The sequence below is a fragment of the Numida meleagris genome, chromosome 1 (assembly GCF_002078875.1).
Source record: "Numida meleagris isolate 19003 breed g44 Domestic line chromosome 1, NumMel1.0, whole genome shotgun sequence".
NCBI classification, from domain to species: domain Eukaryota; kingdom Metazoa; phylum Chordata; class Aves; order Galliformes; family Numididae; genus Numida; species Numida meleagris.
Window position 1 is genome coordinate 77,068,642 of NC_034409.1, and position 16,738 is coordinate 77,085,379.

General features: G+C 45.5%; 1 protein-coding gene across 1 annotated transcript in view; it reads right to left on the minus strand.

Annotated features, from left to right (window-relative positions):
* WDR3 (WD repeat domain 3) overlaps positions 1–16,738 on the minus strand; it is a 20,723-nt gene continuing 3,985 nt past the window's right edge. Inside the window, exons 6-26 of the mRNA XM_021397052.1 lie at positions 16,588–16,698; positions 15,458–15,559; positions 15,246–15,343; positions 14,236–14,334; positions 13,688–13,918; positions 13,330–13,423; positions 12,519–12,620; positions 10,049–10,134; positions 9,499–9,634; positions 8,752–8,808; positions 7,981–8,081; positions 7,378–7,489; positions 7,130–7,264; positions 5,854–5,904; positions 5,179–5,244; positions 4,656–4,748; positions 4,066–4,113; positions 2,542–2,585; positions 1,921–2,049; positions 1,331–1,424; positions 1–738 (exon numbers count right to left, since the gene is read on the minus strand). Of these exons, the coding sequence (XP_021252727.1) occupies positions 583–738; positions 1,331–1,424; positions 1,921–2,049; positions 2,542–2,585; positions 4,066–4,113; positions 4,656–4,748; positions 5,179–5,244; positions 5,854–5,904; positions 7,130–7,264; positions 7,378–7,489; positions 7,981–8,081; positions 8,752–8,808; positions 9,499–9,634; positions 10,049–10,134; positions 12,519–12,620; positions 13,330–13,423; positions 13,688–13,918; positions 14,236–14,334; positions 15,246–15,343; positions 15,458–15,559; positions 16,588–16,698 (2,145 nt within the window). The 3' untranslated portion in view covers positions 1–582. The remainder of the gene's footprint in view (positions 739–1,330; positions 1,425–1,920; positions 2,050–2,541; positions 2,586–4,065; positions 4,114–4,655; positions 4,749–5,178; positions 5,245–5,853; positions 5,905–7,129; positions 7,265–7,377; positions 7,490–7,980; positions 8,082–8,751; positions 8,809–9,498; positions 9,635–10,048; positions 10,135–12,518; positions 12,621–13,329; positions 13,424–13,687; positions 13,919–14,235; positions 14,335–15,245; positions 15,344–15,457; positions 15,560–16,587; positions 16,699–16,738) is intronic.

The following is a 16,738-nucleotide window of genomic DNA, read 5'->3' on the forward strand; positions in this document are numbered from 1 at the left end:
TTGTTTGATAAAGCAGATATAAACATTATTTATTAGAGCACAGTTTTTCCCCCATTCCACTGACAAGTGAGTGGCTGGAGATGAAGTTCTCATACTTCTGAAGTCTCAAAGCCTTGTCCACAGCCTCTAAACACTTCCACAAACCACCGGCAGGTGTCAGAGCAGCAGAGAATGTTGCCCAGCTGTCTCCCAGACAGAGTGTAAAGTCCGACCAGCAGCCCACATGCTGATTCACCCCATTCAGTTAGCACACTGCCAGCAGGGTGATCTCTTCTGGAGGAGAAACCAACTCCAATTCTATAGGGCATTCCGCTAGAGGAAAGGCATTGACCTTTGACAGCCACCTCAGAAACAGCTGAAATGCATACATACAGAGCAGAGCACAGACAGCTCATCTCACTAGGCAGAGACGATCAACCTGCACTGGCATTGTCCCCAGCCAGGCAAGGCTGGCTATCCCACACGGAGGAGGGACAGGCTTTGTTCCACTGACCAAACATCACAGATGTTCAGCCACAAGAATTGGTCCATGGCCAGCATTGAGGTTACATGATGCCATCCAGCTGTTCTGGGCAGCAAGTGCTAAACCACTGCAAGAATCATCTTCTCTTTCTTCTTTCTCTTCCTCTTCTTCTCCTCAAAACGGTCAGTAGCATCAGCAAAAAACATAACCTCATCCTTGGCCTCAATCTCCCTCTTGAGGTACTGGAGCCCTGCCATGTTGAATCCCAGTACATCCTGTTGAGACAGACAAGCACCTTACTGTTGGGCACATCTCCAGCTTGCTAAGGGGCAGAAGGTCCTGCTGCCTGGAACAGGTGATACTCCAGCCACCCTCTACTGAGAGAGGATGAAAGCAAGACAATCTCCCACAGTTAAATAAGGCAACATCACTTAAATGTAAACTTCATCTGAGCAGGTAAACAGCCTGCATTCTGTTCCCCACATTTCTTTGTTAAAAATAGCTATAATCCACTATTTCCTGAAAAACAAGTTGTTGACATCTATCTGAAGATGTCCCTGGGAAGGCTATTGAAGAGATCAGTAGCCCACAAGAAGCCAAATAAAGAGTTCATTTACTTCCCACATATACTAGAGACCCAAAGCGCAATTACACGCATCAGCGAAAAGCCAGAGTAAGAAGGGAGAGGGAGGAAGAGTGCACATAGGATCATCACTGCATTGTGTCACAGGAAAATGCAACCTGTCTGCACAGGAAGTGAAAGTGGACTGTAAACCCCCAAGCAGCTTTCCTACTAGACCACACATGCTTCCAGACATTGGCCAATACTGTTATTCTAGACTCTGGAGGAGAGGCAGCAACACTCACCCGGGCCTCACTGACTCTGGAGATGGTGGTTTTCTTCAAATTTTCTATCACTGTCACCAGCATCTGGTTGCTTGTTATCTGCCCAAAATGTATCCTGGGAACAAAGACAGGACCAGCAACTGACATCAACACAAGCATATCAGAACCCTGTATCCTGTTTAGCCCATTCCCAGACGATCTGCTGCAGCTGGCAGACGCAGCAACGCCTCATTTCCCACATCTTTATTCCCAAGGTGGCTTCCCAAGAGCTTCAGAACCAGAAACATAAGAAAAAGCCCAAATTTTCCTCACACACTTATGCTGCACATGTTCATGGCACGTAACATAGTCTTTACAGCTCCTAGAGAAAGAGTATATTCCCCAGCTCTTGTGCTGTCCCAAGGCACTGTCTCTCAAGAGCTATGAGCACCTTTCTTTTCACATAAGTGGCACAAAGTGAGTTCATGACACACACTACAGAGGGGCGCTGAGGAACAGGCAGACCCACTACTGACCAGAGCCCAGTTACAGCTTCTTTGCGTTCAGGATCTGGACAGTAATGACAGCTGAACAAAGACCAGGAGACCTGTCTAGGCAGATGGAAGACTCACTTGAGCAGGAAGAGGAGAGCACGGCACAGGAGTTCAACTTCTGCGCCCAAGTGAATATGTTCATTGAAGAGTCTGAGTAGGTCTGGGACATAGGAGAAAGGCAGCACCAGGAGAGACTCTTCCAGCTCACTAGGAAGAAGCAAAGGGATGGTAATAATAGTCTCAGCCACCGCAGAGCTATAGATGAGCAAGAAACACTTCCATATAGGAAGGTTCTGACACAAAAGCTGTGCTGAGTGCTTCCCACTTCTGGTCTGCACCTGCCCACAAAGCACAGTGCATCTGCACAGCACAGGACCCCAGCCAACAGGCATCTTCTAACACAAAGAGGAGGCACAGCCTTCCATCCTCAGCATCCCCAAGTTGCTTTTCACATACACAAACATCTGCAGGCAGCCAACCTCCATACACAAGCTTTGTTGAATACTCCTCATGGACAAATTCCCACTCTCCAATTCCACACATACGCCAAAAAAAAAAGCTGCCAGAGACAGAAGCTTCCAGACTCTTCAGCACCGCCCACTCAGCACAGGAGTCCATCACAGGACCCCAACCAACCCTGGACTCAGAAATCCAATTCTTTGCACAAGCCTGTTCAGCAATAAGACTCTTGGGACTCACCTTGACTTGACCTTCTTGAAAACCTCCAGTACATACTCAGAGGGCTGTAACAAAGGAAAGACACCAGCTCTGCATATCAAGAAACATTCCAAGACAAACACGTGCCTTAAGGCTCGTTTTGCCCAGTTAAAAACACGCAATCGCATCTTGTGAGATGGATAGATCCATCTGAATGTAACAAAAGAAGAAACCTCTTCAGCTCCAACTAACTACCAGTCTAGGAAGTTCTCCCTTCATAAAACAGAAACCCAGTTTTCTCAGAATATATCAAACTGGTGAAGATACACTGTGGAAAAAAAATTATATTTGACTAGCTAAATTATCTGCCAGCTAAATAGAACCAGCTATCAACTAGCTAAAAAGAAATTTGGTAAAACAGACAGTATGCAAAACCTTACACAAACTCAGCTCCCAAAGATTTACTAATTCCTCCTACTCATGTTTATCTGCTTAAAGCATTCAGCAAGTACTGCCAAGTGCCAATGAGAAGTGTCTCAATACTAGGTCGTAGGATTTCATTCACTTCTGTTCAGTGTATGCAACTTACAGTTAACTACACCTATAGTCAGAGAGAAAGGGACAGGATATAAAAGAATGTAAATTCTTTATGGAAAGAAACAGTCTCAGTAAAAGCTGGACCAGCTACCTAAAAATAAACCTGATCAATTACAACACAGCCCTGCCTTGCTCAGCATTGCCCTGCCCATCTGATTTAGGGTCAGAAAGCCTTTAAGTGCCTCCAGCTCCTCCTCCTTGAGTCAAAGCAACACAGTAGATACACTGGGTCAAGCATCCTACACGCAAAGTCTGTCCCAAAAAGATGACAGACTGTCACGGTACAAAGTACTTTTGTTTATGATTTGACACAGTAAACGCTCAGCAATCAGCACACCATATAACAGAATGTGTCTTAACTTGTCAGTGTTTTTATCCAGCACCTGCACTTGGACATTCCTCAAGAACTTTCTCTGTACAAAGCAGAAAAATCACTACTACTAAGCCACAGGACTTCATTCACCCCTGTTAAATCTATTTACCTTGCAGTTAAATATGCCTGTATTTACAGAGGAAGGGGGGAGAACGGTTCTGGTTAAGTACTTACAGATGTCAAATGGCAAGAGGTGCACAATGACTTTGGTTCTCAATTACCCACTCCACTGGAGGCTCAGGTATTTTTGATCTGATGGCACAGCTCCACTTAATACACTATAGCATAGCAACCACAACCTCTTGCCAGGAGGGTGCACAGGAAAATTTGAACTAGCTTCCCATAGCTTGGAGGAGCCATAACAACTGGCTCAAACTCTACATGATAAGGTCAAGGCTACCATCAGGGTTACGTTCAGCTGCTTTACTTTTATTATGCACATATAAAATAAAGAAAAGTATAAATATATGTATTATGTTCACTTTGCATAAATTCTGTCTTCCCACAGCAATCCAGTGTTCTGGCTCAGCCAGCAAATCAAACACTTCATTCCAGTTATGATGGCACATGACCCATAGCCTGGGCTTAGCACTTACTGTAATATTTCCATAGGCACGCAGGATGGGGTTGGCAGCAAAGGGAACCTGGAGACAGAGAATGGGTTAGGATGAGGCAGGTTATTCACAGTGAAAAAAAACACATTCACAGTGAAAAACAACCCACAGTAGAAGACAGTTTTTATCCAGTGTCTTCCCTCCTGAGAACCTCACTGAAGGCCTCACTTACAGCTGCAGGACAACCTAGTTCTCAGACACGTATGAATAACTCAAAATACACGAGTTTTCTTCCACTTATTGTCACATATACTACAGACCCTTGTTTTGCCTTCATCTCAACACTTCATGCTAAGAATAGGTTATGTGATGGGAGCACAGTCAGCAGCGCAGTTCTCAAGAGACAAAACTTACTTCCTACTGTGACTTTCAATATGAAAATCCTCAGAAAGAACACATCACTAACCATGCCTCAGGGTACAGTGCCACCTGTTCTCTGTACAATTTCAGCAAGTATCTGCTCCTTCCAGCTGTCCTGTCTTTATCTGCACACTGAGCCTTTCCACCAAGATGCTAGACTTGGAAAGATACACCCACGCACCTTGGGAATGGTACTTTCCTCAGTCATTTACCTCTTTTCCAGCAGCTTTGCATATGGCCTTGTGCTCCTTCAGTTTTGCCATCTCTTCTCTATACAGCTCAATAGCTTCCATGATCCGCTCAGCCTGTGCAGCACAGGAACAGCACCATCAGTCACAAAGCACAGTTCACATCCAACTGGACAAACACAGGGGGAAGCTGAGGGGCTGACTCGGAGCATCCCAGGACATCCTCCTCAGAAAGTAACTTCTATTCCAGACCACACTGATACTCTGAGCACATCAGTCGTGTCCTGAAGAAGTCAAATACCATTCACATTCCCCAGCTGCCCAGGGTGCATTCTGCTGCAGCTTCAGCTCTCCAGAGGACAAACAGCTCTTGGAGGCAGAGGTGATTCTGCACCTTTCTATCTCCCAAAGCAGCTCCTCTAAGCTGCTGCACTTATGAAACAGCATAGATTACTCATCTTCAGACTGATACTCTGACCCTGTGACACCCCAACTCTGACAGATTAGTAAGGCACAAAGCAATGCTGGGCAACCCATGTAATCTTACCGCTTTGATGGTTTCAATAGTCTTCTTCCCTGCCAGTCCTGTCTCTCCTTGTGTCTCTCCAGCCACCTACAAAACACAAAGCTTGTAGTTCTCTCCTGCAGCAGCTTTGCACACACAGAGGCACCCCCTGCATCTTACCATAAAACATCAGCCTCATTCCCTAAACTTGTTATTTGTCTGAAGAAATACAGGCCTTCAAGTGCACAGCTTTTGCTCAGGACCAGAGGTACTGTGCTATCTCAGAGCTCTGAGAGGCAAATAAGCACAGCTCTTGTCTGACCAACAGAGGCCAAGTCATCTGCTCAGAGTCAGAACTGTCAGCAACACAGCCTCAGTGTCTGTGCAGGAGAGATCAGGCTTTCCCACCCACCCCGCACAGACCTGAAGGCAGCTATCAGAAGGTAACCCAACTTCACTCTCTGCGAGCTTATATGGATGTGAACAGGGGAGATATTTGGTATCCACAGCCCTGTGTGGCAGTATGGCCAGCTCCACACGCTCTCCTGAAATCACCTGAGCCATATCAGAGAGCTGGGGAATCTTCCTCCATGCAAATTCTCAATGCAATAGACTCACCAGTCCCCTGGACACCTCTTCTGCATCTCTTGCAGAAATTCTAGACTTAGGAAGGAGCTCTGTGCAGTCAGACTGACACACTCAGATGGCACAACTCACCACAGGTTGCTCTTCCTTTGCCACGCTTTCTTCATATTCAGCTTCTCGTTGCTACAGTGAAGAGAACACAATGTATTAACACTGGCAAGCCAGCAGCTAGCAAGGGTACAAGTTCTAGCCTGCAAGAGGAAGGAGCCTCCTGCCCACTGTCTCTCCCATTCACAGGGCTTCATCAGTGTTTAATTCACTACCGGTGTATTCCTGCCCATTTTGTTATTCGAACTTGACCCAGAACATCCTTTTCTTATCTAGAAAGGAACTCCGTCTTTCTCGTTACTACCATCATTCCCAGCATGCCAGTCACTGCATCAAGATGCTGCCTATGAGTCACTTTGTAAACAGGCCAGGAGAAAAAGCAGTTTATTGAACATTTTTAATCACTCCTACTGCTGCATGTGCATCCTTTCCCTCATTGTGGAATAAGAACTTCGATATAAATGGGAGACAGAGCCAAACTCCTCCATGGGGTACAGTAAAAACAAGAGTTACAAACTGTCCCAGGCTAATATCACCTTAGAGGCATGTAAAAATGTTTCCCCCTGCCCCAGGTGGTCCAGCAATGGAACAGGTGTTCAGCTTGGAAAACCTACTTCCTTGGAGATGCTCCTGAGTCACCCAGGCAAGTGTCCGGGCAATATGACAGAGCTTTAGGGTTTGACTACTGTGAGCAGAGGGTTAGACTACAGACCCCCAGAGTTTCCCTCCCAGAGTCCTTCTGTGAGTATGACTCCTCACAATACAGGGTCAAAAGGAATGGAAGGGGCTTCTTGCAGCATCCCTGAGCTCCAGGGCCTGCTAGCAAAACAGGATGCTTGGAAAGGGGGAAGAGAACAAACTGCATTCAACAAGAATGGTGCTCTCCATCACCCCACAACAGCTGCCTGCTGAACTGTTTCCAAAGCACTGAGTAGAAGGGAGCACAAGAGAAGCTTGCAGGCTCCAGTCAACAAAACTGCAGAAAACCACCACCATAGAAGAAAGTCTGGGGAGTGTGACAGAAGCACAGCAGAGAGCAAATTAGCCAGGCATCTGCAATGCAGTACAGGCAGAAGAGCACCAGCAATACCTGTGGTTCTGTCTCCAGACAGCTCAAGACTGCAATCATGCAGAAGATGGCAGCCAACCCAGGCACTCAGCACCAGGCTGTGGTTAGTGATACAGAAGCCCGCCAAGCAGGGAGCCACTCTTCCACAGACGAAAAAAAAATATGAGGAATCCGTCTGATGGGGCAAAAAGAAATCTGGAAGCTGTCTTTGGGAGGAAGAATGCAACTCACCATCTCCCTTTCCTCTTCCAAAATAAGTGGCTCCCTCGTTCTCTCCCAGAGGCGCAGGGACTTGTCATGGGATGCTGATACTACATAATCTCCATTGGGACTGAGTGCCAAGCACCACACCTCTTGGTGATGCCCCTGCAGAGTAGAGAGAAAAGGTAAGACATGAGCAACACATCTCCCAGCTCCTAAGGAAAGTGCTGCTCACACAGCGATAATGGTTCATTTCAAGAGCATCCAAGACTTCCTACCTCCAGTGTCTGGATGTGCTCAAACTTATCAGCATCCCACTGTTTGATCTTGTTGTCCTTCCCAGCAGTGAAGAAGAGATGGGATTTGGCCACAAACTGGAGATACATCACACTGGGAAGGTAAAAGCAAGAGAGAAAGGGACCTCAAAACACATATGTATAGGAGACAGCAGTGTATTCCAAAACCCTGTATCACCACTCATCGCCACTTTCCTCTGGGAAATGCCTTCTGACACCAGCCCACACTATAGTGACCAAGTTCTGGCCTAGGACAAACACACCATCTGCTGCCAGAGGGCAGGAGCATCCAATGCAACCAGTGAGGTTTGGCACAAGAAGCCTGTGATCTCAGCACCTAGAAGACAGCCCTAACCACCTTTGTGCTTGTGTCCTGCTGCCTTGGACTCTCCCTGGAAAGCCCAGCTCACAGGTTTGGTGCTAATACAGAGAACCTTGCAGCAAAGGTAGTAAAGGCTTAAATTCACCCAGTAGGGAACACTTCTGATGACTTCTACCCACTATACAGCGCAAAAAGCTCATTGATGGCTCACAACCCCTCAGAGATAACAAAGCAGCCCACAGATGCTGTAGGATTTGACCAACCTGTCATCATGGGCAAAGAGAGAGCGGTGACAGTCCCCAAAATCCAAGCCCCAAATCTTCACATTCCTGTCGGCAGACCCAGTTGCAATTAGAGCCCCATCCTACAAAAAAAATGCAGAGAATGGTGTGGGCAGCTGGCTGGCAGCCCCATCAGGAATCACCAATGGACTAGGCAGTGCCAAGGCACTGGCTTCTGAAGTATGCCCTCATGATCCCTCCAGCTCCAATCTCTTTAGGAAGGCACATCTCTGTAATACTGACAGCCCACAGAAAGCACCCTCACTCTTTTCTGAGCCTCGGCAGGAACTTAAGCCCTTAGGTAAAGCTTGGCATTTTTGCAATTGAAAGAGCTTTATTGCAAGACTACCTCAGAGCAAGACATGGCCCAAGAACAAACAGGCATGAAGAAGTGGCCCCACCTCAGCACCACTCTGCTCCAGCTAACAAAGAACTCAGACCCCACAAAGGCAGCTAGTAACTTCAGCACAGCATGCTGTACTGCTTAAAACGAGCCCAGGGAACCACAACAGCACTATAGTTTCCACTCCTTATGTAACACTCTTTTCAGTTCTGCAATGGCCACTCCTCCACAATCCTTCCCAGTGAGCACAGGACTGTGTCATCAGAAAGGGCTTGTTGTATCTTATCAAGGAACTGCTGACAGGAGCAGGGAGGCATCAAAAGAGCATTGCTCTAGAGGCACTGCTACCAGCAGAAGTTCACAGTCATCAGCCCCACCTGCAGCAGATACACAGCTGGAATGATACTTACATAGGAGATGTCCATACACAGCACTGGCAGCTTGTGTCCATACAGAGACAGGAAAAACTGAAGCAAAAAGAAAGGTGTCTCAGTTAGACACGCTGGGTAAGCATGTGAAAATACCAGGCTCCAGGCTAGTTCTGCTCCTTCTCAGGAGGCTTATCCCTCCAGCACCATTCTTGCCTAGAACACAGGTAGCAGCAATGCCACACTGGCAGAACTGTGATGAAGATTAAGAACCCAAGCAAGCTGAGCTAACTGGTTCTGACCACACCACCTATGGAGTTTCTGTTTCTCTTTGCATATCTGTCATTGCTGGTCTGTCTTTTGTCATTTCCTTCATGTTCGTGTGCTAACATACAAATCACAAAACCATCACGCTGCCTCAAACTGTATAAGGAAGATTTTCCTTCCCCAGGTTTTGCCTGTGCTATGCTCAACTTAAGAGCCACATTCAACACTGACCCAACCCCAACCTTACAATTTCACATAGCTCCAGCACACTATCCTGCCTGCAGAGTTTGAGTGACCTTGCCATCTGCAGGTTCACAACCCTTTCCAGATAAAACATTTTCTCCCCAGCATTAGCAAGCCACAGTTCTGTCAGTATTGTTGGCAAGCAAGCACATGGAGTGGGATGCAAGGTCTCTCTTTGATTATTATTGGGATCCTGCAATAAATGGACACTTTTCCAACATATTCCTGATCTTCCAGGCTATAATTATCAGTCCCTGTACAGCCCATACAGTCATGTACCTTGAGCGTGTCAGTGTAGAAAATCTTCACAGTGCAATCCAGTAAAGAGATAGCTAGAAGTTTCTGGTTGGGGCTGTACCGCACACACAGAACATCTTCATCCAGCTGCAAGATGCGCACCTGTTTCATGGACAGCCTAGCAACAAGAGAAAAAATACTCTTACCCCAAAGGAACAAGTTGAGAGAGGCATGAATATAATCCCCACATTGCATCCTGGGAAAGCAGGCTAATCCTAACATGAAGCATCTTGTTCCTCATTAGGACTTGGACAAGACAGGATTGGAAATGAGCACAACACTGCAGGCTGACAGACTTCACTGCCAGATGCACTACTTGTGATTAAAGGCTACACTATGCAAGCAGGGACCACAATGTAAGAAGTTCCCCTCCTCACATAAACTCAGACCTCCACAAAACTCTGCACTGACGCTCTTCAGCATGTGTTCCATGCACATGTCATTGGCACTTCCTGTGGTGCACAGTAAAAGCCAAAGCATCCAAAGAGATGGAATACATTGACTGTGTTCAACTGCTGGTTTATTTTCTCACCTTTTCTGAGTGCTGCTCTCATCCTTCACAAGCTCAAAATCCCAGAATTTGACACGTTTATCAGCACCTCCTGTCACAAAGCCACGCTGCAGGGAAAAAGCAAAGTTATTATGAAATCAGTTCCACTGTAACACAGAAATGCTACAGACATGAACCGTCAACACACCAGGTTTTTGAAAGGCCTCACATCCCCACAGCATTATGATTAAGAGGACACCATCAGGAGCACTTGCTCTGCTTGCAACACTTATTACCCACTGGCTGAGCAAAAACAATTTCAGGAGCTCTGGCAGGCAGGTCTGAGACAACAACTGCAAATATAAATCAAGACATGGACTAAATCTTTGGAACTGAAAGTCCTCTCAGCTGTAGGTAATGAAGTGCATTTTGGGAACAGGTTGACACTCACTGTTCCCAGGTCACAAACACCTCATCACCATCACAAGCACAGCCTTCTGAAGGAAGAAGAAATGAGCACCTTTACACTAAAAACAACGGTAAAAACTGTCCCAGAGTAAATGAATCCCAGGCAGATTATTACTTGCTACAGTTTTGATTCCACTAAAAGCAACACTGCAGTTCTAGCTTAAGAAATTAAAGTATAATAAGCAACGAAGAAAAGTGGAAGTTGATACAAACCAACACAAACCTGAATTCCGGCAACAGAGAAAAATACTTGAAGACAAAGACACACAGACCATTTCTAGAGATGGCTATAAGAGCTGATAAGCAGCAAGGCTGAGAAAGTATATGGATTCAGTGAACATTTCTCATCTGTTGTGCTCAAGGAAAAGCCATGCACTATAACCATAATACAAGGCTCCAAAAACTCACAAGACTATCAAAAAGCAGTTACTTGTGCCAGATATTTATAAATCAATGGTTTCACATCCACCAAATCTAAGACTTTTAACGGAGCAGAACTAAGCACTCTCTAAACTGCCAATATTTGTACTCTGTAACTTTGGAAATATGAGGGAAGATACTAATAAAGCATCATAATTCAAAGTAAGCAAGTAGCCCTGTTAATTGTGAGCACACTCAACAGAAGTAACATGCAACTGCAATTTCATCAAAGGAAGTAAAATTAAAACAATTAAATTCAATTGAAACAAACTTAGGGAAAATTTGATGGAAATTACCCTTTTCCTTATGAGTAACACTGTTCATAGAATCACAGCATGGTTGAGGTTGGCAGGGTCCTCTGGGTCTACCTGCACTCAAGCAGGGACACCCAGAGCAGGGTGCCCAAAAGCCTCCTGTTCAGCAGTCTTGAAGACCTCCAACAAGGAGCCTCCACACCCCAATGGGTGACCTACTCCAGAGCTTTGGCGCCAAAACAATGAAGAAGTGCTTCCTCATGTTTAGACAGAACCTTCTGTGTTGCAGTTTGTGCTCAGTGCCTCTTAAAAGAGCCTGCCTCTGTCCTCTGTGCACCCTCCTTTCCAGACACTGATATACATATAGGGAAGCAAGGATCTAAGCCTAACATATGCATCTACTGCAATGCAGTGCCCCAAAGTTGGCTTTAAGGAACATGGTGGATTACCACCTAACTAAACATCCCCACTGCTGAGAGGTTGTCAAAGCAGCTAAGTCAGTGCTTGGATGAATTCAAAAGTTGCTAACTGGTGCATTTGGCACTGGTATAGCTTTACCACACCATGCATTCAGATCCTAGGGCCACCAGCAGAGAGAAGAATGCAGTAGCATACGAAGTACCACAAGAATGATTAACAGCCTGGAAAACATCCTGCAGGAACAGACAGGAGTAGTCTAAGAATAATCAGATAAGACAAGTGACCATGTCATCCTCAAGAGTGCAACACAAGAAAAACAGATGCCACTGTGTTAACAGGATCTTTAAAATAGCAGATGAATGTACTATGAAGTCCAACACCTAGGAGTTAAAGCTCAGCAAGCTTAAACTACAAAGAAGCAGAAAGTTTAGCACAGAGGATAATAGTGAAAAATAGCTTTGATTTATACCCAGTCTAAATCTCTCCTCTTTCAGTTTGAAACCATTTCCCCTTGTCCCATCAAAACAGACCCTACTGAAGAGTCTGTCCCCTTCTTTCTTATAGCCCCCCTTTAGATAATCAGCCACCACAGCAGACTTTAAGGGCTGAAGTTTTCCTCAGCTGGAATACATCAGTAAGACATGCCCTGCTGCACACACAGACTCTGCTGGGGAAGTCAAAGTTCTTGATCATACAGAGGCCAGGTGAGCCAATGAAGATTGGCCCACCTCAACCTGAAGACTCATTGTGATGTGCCATACAAGACCAGAGAAATATTTCAGACTATGTATATATCTGCAGTCCAAGTACTTAGATGGTACCAGCTGCATTCTCCACCTCCCATGATGACAGTACTCATGCTCACATCAGTAGCATAAATACAGCACTATAGGAAGGAGCTACACAAAAAGACATGCAACAGATGATGCTTACAAGGCTCGCTGAGTTACCTGGTCTGGTGAAAGAGCAATGGACCATACAGCCCCATCATGAGCATTAAGTGTCTCCATCAGACTCCCAGAAGCCAGGTCATACAGCTGCAGCTTCCCTGTCTGAGGAGAAAGACACACCACAGAAGACAAATCAGTACCTCCAACTTCACAGTATACTCCAGGAACAACTTACAGAGTGTTAATCACATCCACAAACAGACCTGAGTCAGACCTCTTAGAGAGGTCTCCAAAAATGGCAAAGATTAAAATTGCTCAAAGCAGAGCTCAGAGACAAAAGGTCTAAGCTACTAGAGGTGAGACTCTAGCAGTGACAAAGCAGCCATGTATTAATGGAAAAACAAGGCTCCAAAGGTAGAGGAGAGCTCAGAGCAAATATTCCCAGGCTGCACAGCGCACAGGAGGAGCCAGACTAGCACCCTACAGGCAGCAGAGGAGTTCTTGCTCCATCTGAGCTCTCTGAGCTAGGCAGTCACTTCTGAACAGGCTTTGATAGCTCCTAACATGTCTGCTACCCATCTCCTGAACAACCAGCTTCATTAGATGACTGCTACACACAGACAGCTAAACTCCTCATGGAGATCAGAGACTTCCCAAAACTCTCCTCTCTCCTCAGCTGCCCAGCTCAAGCCATAGGAGCTACATTAAGGACTTGGGGAACAGAACAGACTAACTGCCACAGGGGTTTTTACACCTAAAACAGAATGCTCCAGAAAATGGCATATATTTTCAGTAAGGCTGCCTTAATGACATTTTCAGAACCTACTTCAGATCTGGGCTGAGTCAGGTGTTCAGAGGGGACACTATTTACCTTGGTGCCAACAATGACCTGCCGATCTCCTGGGACAAAGAGTGAGCATAGTGCGTACTCACAGTCCATCGTCCGGATACACTGCAAAGTTGACCTGTGGACAGAGTTCAAAACCTCTTTTCACACAAAATCTGGTCTGCTAAATGAGCCATGGTCCAGAGCTGCCTCTCTCAACACCTTTCTTTTTGGCTGAGGCCAGAAGATACTGCATCACCATCCTATTCTGTTTACTTTCTTTACCTAACAAAGGAAGGAATACACTACTTCATATTTCTCCATCATTCCCTCTTCCTTATCACTGGCTCTCCAAACACAGAATCTGTAAATTCCATGAGACTGACATGACTGCACAGCATACCTGTTCCAAATCTTCACAGACTCTGCAGCTCCTGAAAGAACGGCAATATTATCAGAGCTAAAAGCTAATGTTCTGACATCGCTGCGGTGGCCTCCAATGGTTATCCTGGATGCACGGACTGCCTGTGGGACCTGCGCTGACAGGTTCAGGGTGTGCAACTCAATGATGTTGTTCTGGAGCAGCAACACAATCTTCAGCTCTCCTTTTGGAGAGAGAATCATGTCAAATGACCTGTTCAATGAGACAAACATTAGAGCTCTACACAGGGGCCAGAAGACAAAACGCAGGAGGAATCAAGTATCAAGAACAACTGAGAAAGAAGAATATGGTCAGAGCACATGCTATGAACAAGTGCACACTAAGCCACAGAGCTGCAAGAAGGTCACCATTTGGTCACTGGCAGACCATGGTAGGCCTCCACTCAGCTCCAAGTTGAACAGATGTTGAGGGGGAAGCTTATTCCTTCTCCTCCATAATGAGCTGTACAGAGCTGCTCTGAAGCAGCTTTACAGCCACATCCCAGCCTCTTCAGCAGGATTTCCACTTACTTGATTTTAGCAGAAGCTCTGATGTTAGTGACCCGCTGGATCTCCTCCTGCAGGCTCAGCTCCACATTCCCTTTGCGCTCATCTTCTTCAGACTTCTGCCTAGAAACATCAAAAAAATGGAGGGGGAGTCAGGTAACTCAGCACAGACAACCCAAACTAAGACAGGGACTAAGAACAGCATAAGGAAAGCACTAAGCTCACTGAAAACAACTGTCCTATTATCCAGCAGCACTAATTGTTTTTTTAAGAACAGAGTGAGACAGCTAAGTTCAGGCTGTTATGCATGCTAAAGAGACAAACTGTCCCCCAAAAGAGGCAGCACCTTTCGGGATACAGCCAAAGCACTGAACAAGGCACATGAGAAAGATGGATACGAAACAGACAACAGCAAGCTGTGTTTGACTGAGACCAGCTTTTGCTCATCTCATATTACTCCCTGAAAGTCCTCATTCATTGCCAAAGTATGGCTCCAAATGTATCTATCTGCTCTATGCTTCAGCTTCTACACTGGAGCCAGCACTCCCTCAATGGCTACTGTGAAGCACTCATTAAGTACCATGATACCCAGAGAGACATTTAACTCAAAATAGCCTTTCATAAAGATCTGATCTGTATCTCTGCCTGCTGTACAACAGGAGATAGAGTATCAGGGTCACTCTGACTTCTCATTTGAAACTCTCATTCCAGTATATCCTATCAGAGACTACTTGACACAGCAAGCAGTGTAAATATGGATGTCAGGTGGAATTGAGAAAAAATTTTCTGTCCATTTCCTTCCACACACTACCTTTTTTTGGAGGGGAAATACTCAGAAGGAAAGTCTCTGGTAGCAAATAAACGTTGCTTAGACAAGTGCCAAGGATTCACAAGAACAGCACCCCTAAAATACAACAGCTGGCACAGACAGAACAACCAGTAGCTTAGAGTTCAACCATTGTGTCATGCTGCTTGAGGGGATAACAGTTTTCTGGACACAAACAGTATCCTCATACACTCAGAAGATTGCTTACTTGGCTTTTTTCTTTGCTTTCTTCATTTTCTTTTCCAATTTTTTCTTTATTTCCTCTCCAGAAAGGACAGAGAACACTTCTAGAACAGCATCAGTCCCCTAGAGATAGAGCAAACAGTCACACACATGCAAAGCCTTGGCTGGCATTTTCAAGGTCCAAGGGCTGCAAGAGCCTCCTCTGCAACTCAATAGCAGGGCTTCCTCACTACTTACATGGCAGGCCAAAATCTTGCCCATTCGGTCTGTGGCAAGAGTAACTACTCGATCTCTCCCTTCCCGCATGATGGATCCAGCTTTACTGCACTTCAGGAGGCGCTACAGGAAAAGAAAAAGAACTCTGGTCTAGAAGGTCAGATCATCTTCTCAGGTAAACTGAGAAACTTGTTTCAAAGGGAAGTCAGAAGGAAAAGATGGGGGAATCAATCTACAAGGTCCTGGTAGAACAGATAGCATAGATAATCCAGGGGCAAAACATGTTTCTGTGTGAGCTGCAGATTCTCTCTTACTTTCAAGTAAAATGCAAGAAACTCATCACTGACAATCTCAGTGGAAGGATAACTTGATTTCACTGGGAAACCAGAGCCACTTAAGAAATAAAGCTGAATTTCCATGCTGCAAAGGCAGCAGAGCTCAGCTCCTCTGTCAGAAGAAGCAAAGAAGGCAAAGGACAGTGACTCTAAAACTGGTGATTAAAAGGAGAAAAGTCTTTTGAGAGGAATTTGGCAGAGGTCTTTAACAAGGGCAGTTATCTACTATAACTACAAGCAGTCTGGAGTCCAAGAAAGATCCCAGAAACTTTCCCCAGAAAGACAGACTCAAACTCCACCAGCAGCACAAGTGGGAATAGCTTTGAACAATCCCATCTGACACTATGCTGCAACGGTGCCACTCTGACCCCCATGTTTCTACGCTTTTACTTACTGACATGCAAAACTGAGTGAGAGCACTAAGATCACCAGCTGCCAACTAGCTATTAACTATCCAATTCCCATGTTGTTTAATGAAAGAGCTCTGTTAGCACCAAGACTTCAAACACTTGCTAATCCTTCCTTCCCCAAACAGAGGGCTACGAAATTGGTATGTGCTTTGACCCAAACACTTCTCTTCTGATGTTCTGCAGGTAGATGGGGGCAGCAACTACTGCTGAGGAAGATATTACCAAGTGAGACAAGAATTAACATATTTTCCCTAACAGGCTAAATATGACATTTGGTGTATAAACTCAGTACAGACAAGCAACACATAGCACTTCTCAAACTCCTGCTGGCTGCGCAAACAGCACCATGTGAATAACATTACATGCACCATCCCAGACAGCATGAAAAAAAAAAAAAAGAGCTTACCTCCTCAGGACTCTCATCCAGCCCTAGGGTCTCATCCTCTTCACTGTCTTTTTCTGCTCCTGCTGAAGAACCCTTGCTTTTCTTGGATTCTGGCTCATCAGGGTCTCCTAGCTGTTCACAGACAAAAATCCATAAGGAATAACTTAAGCTA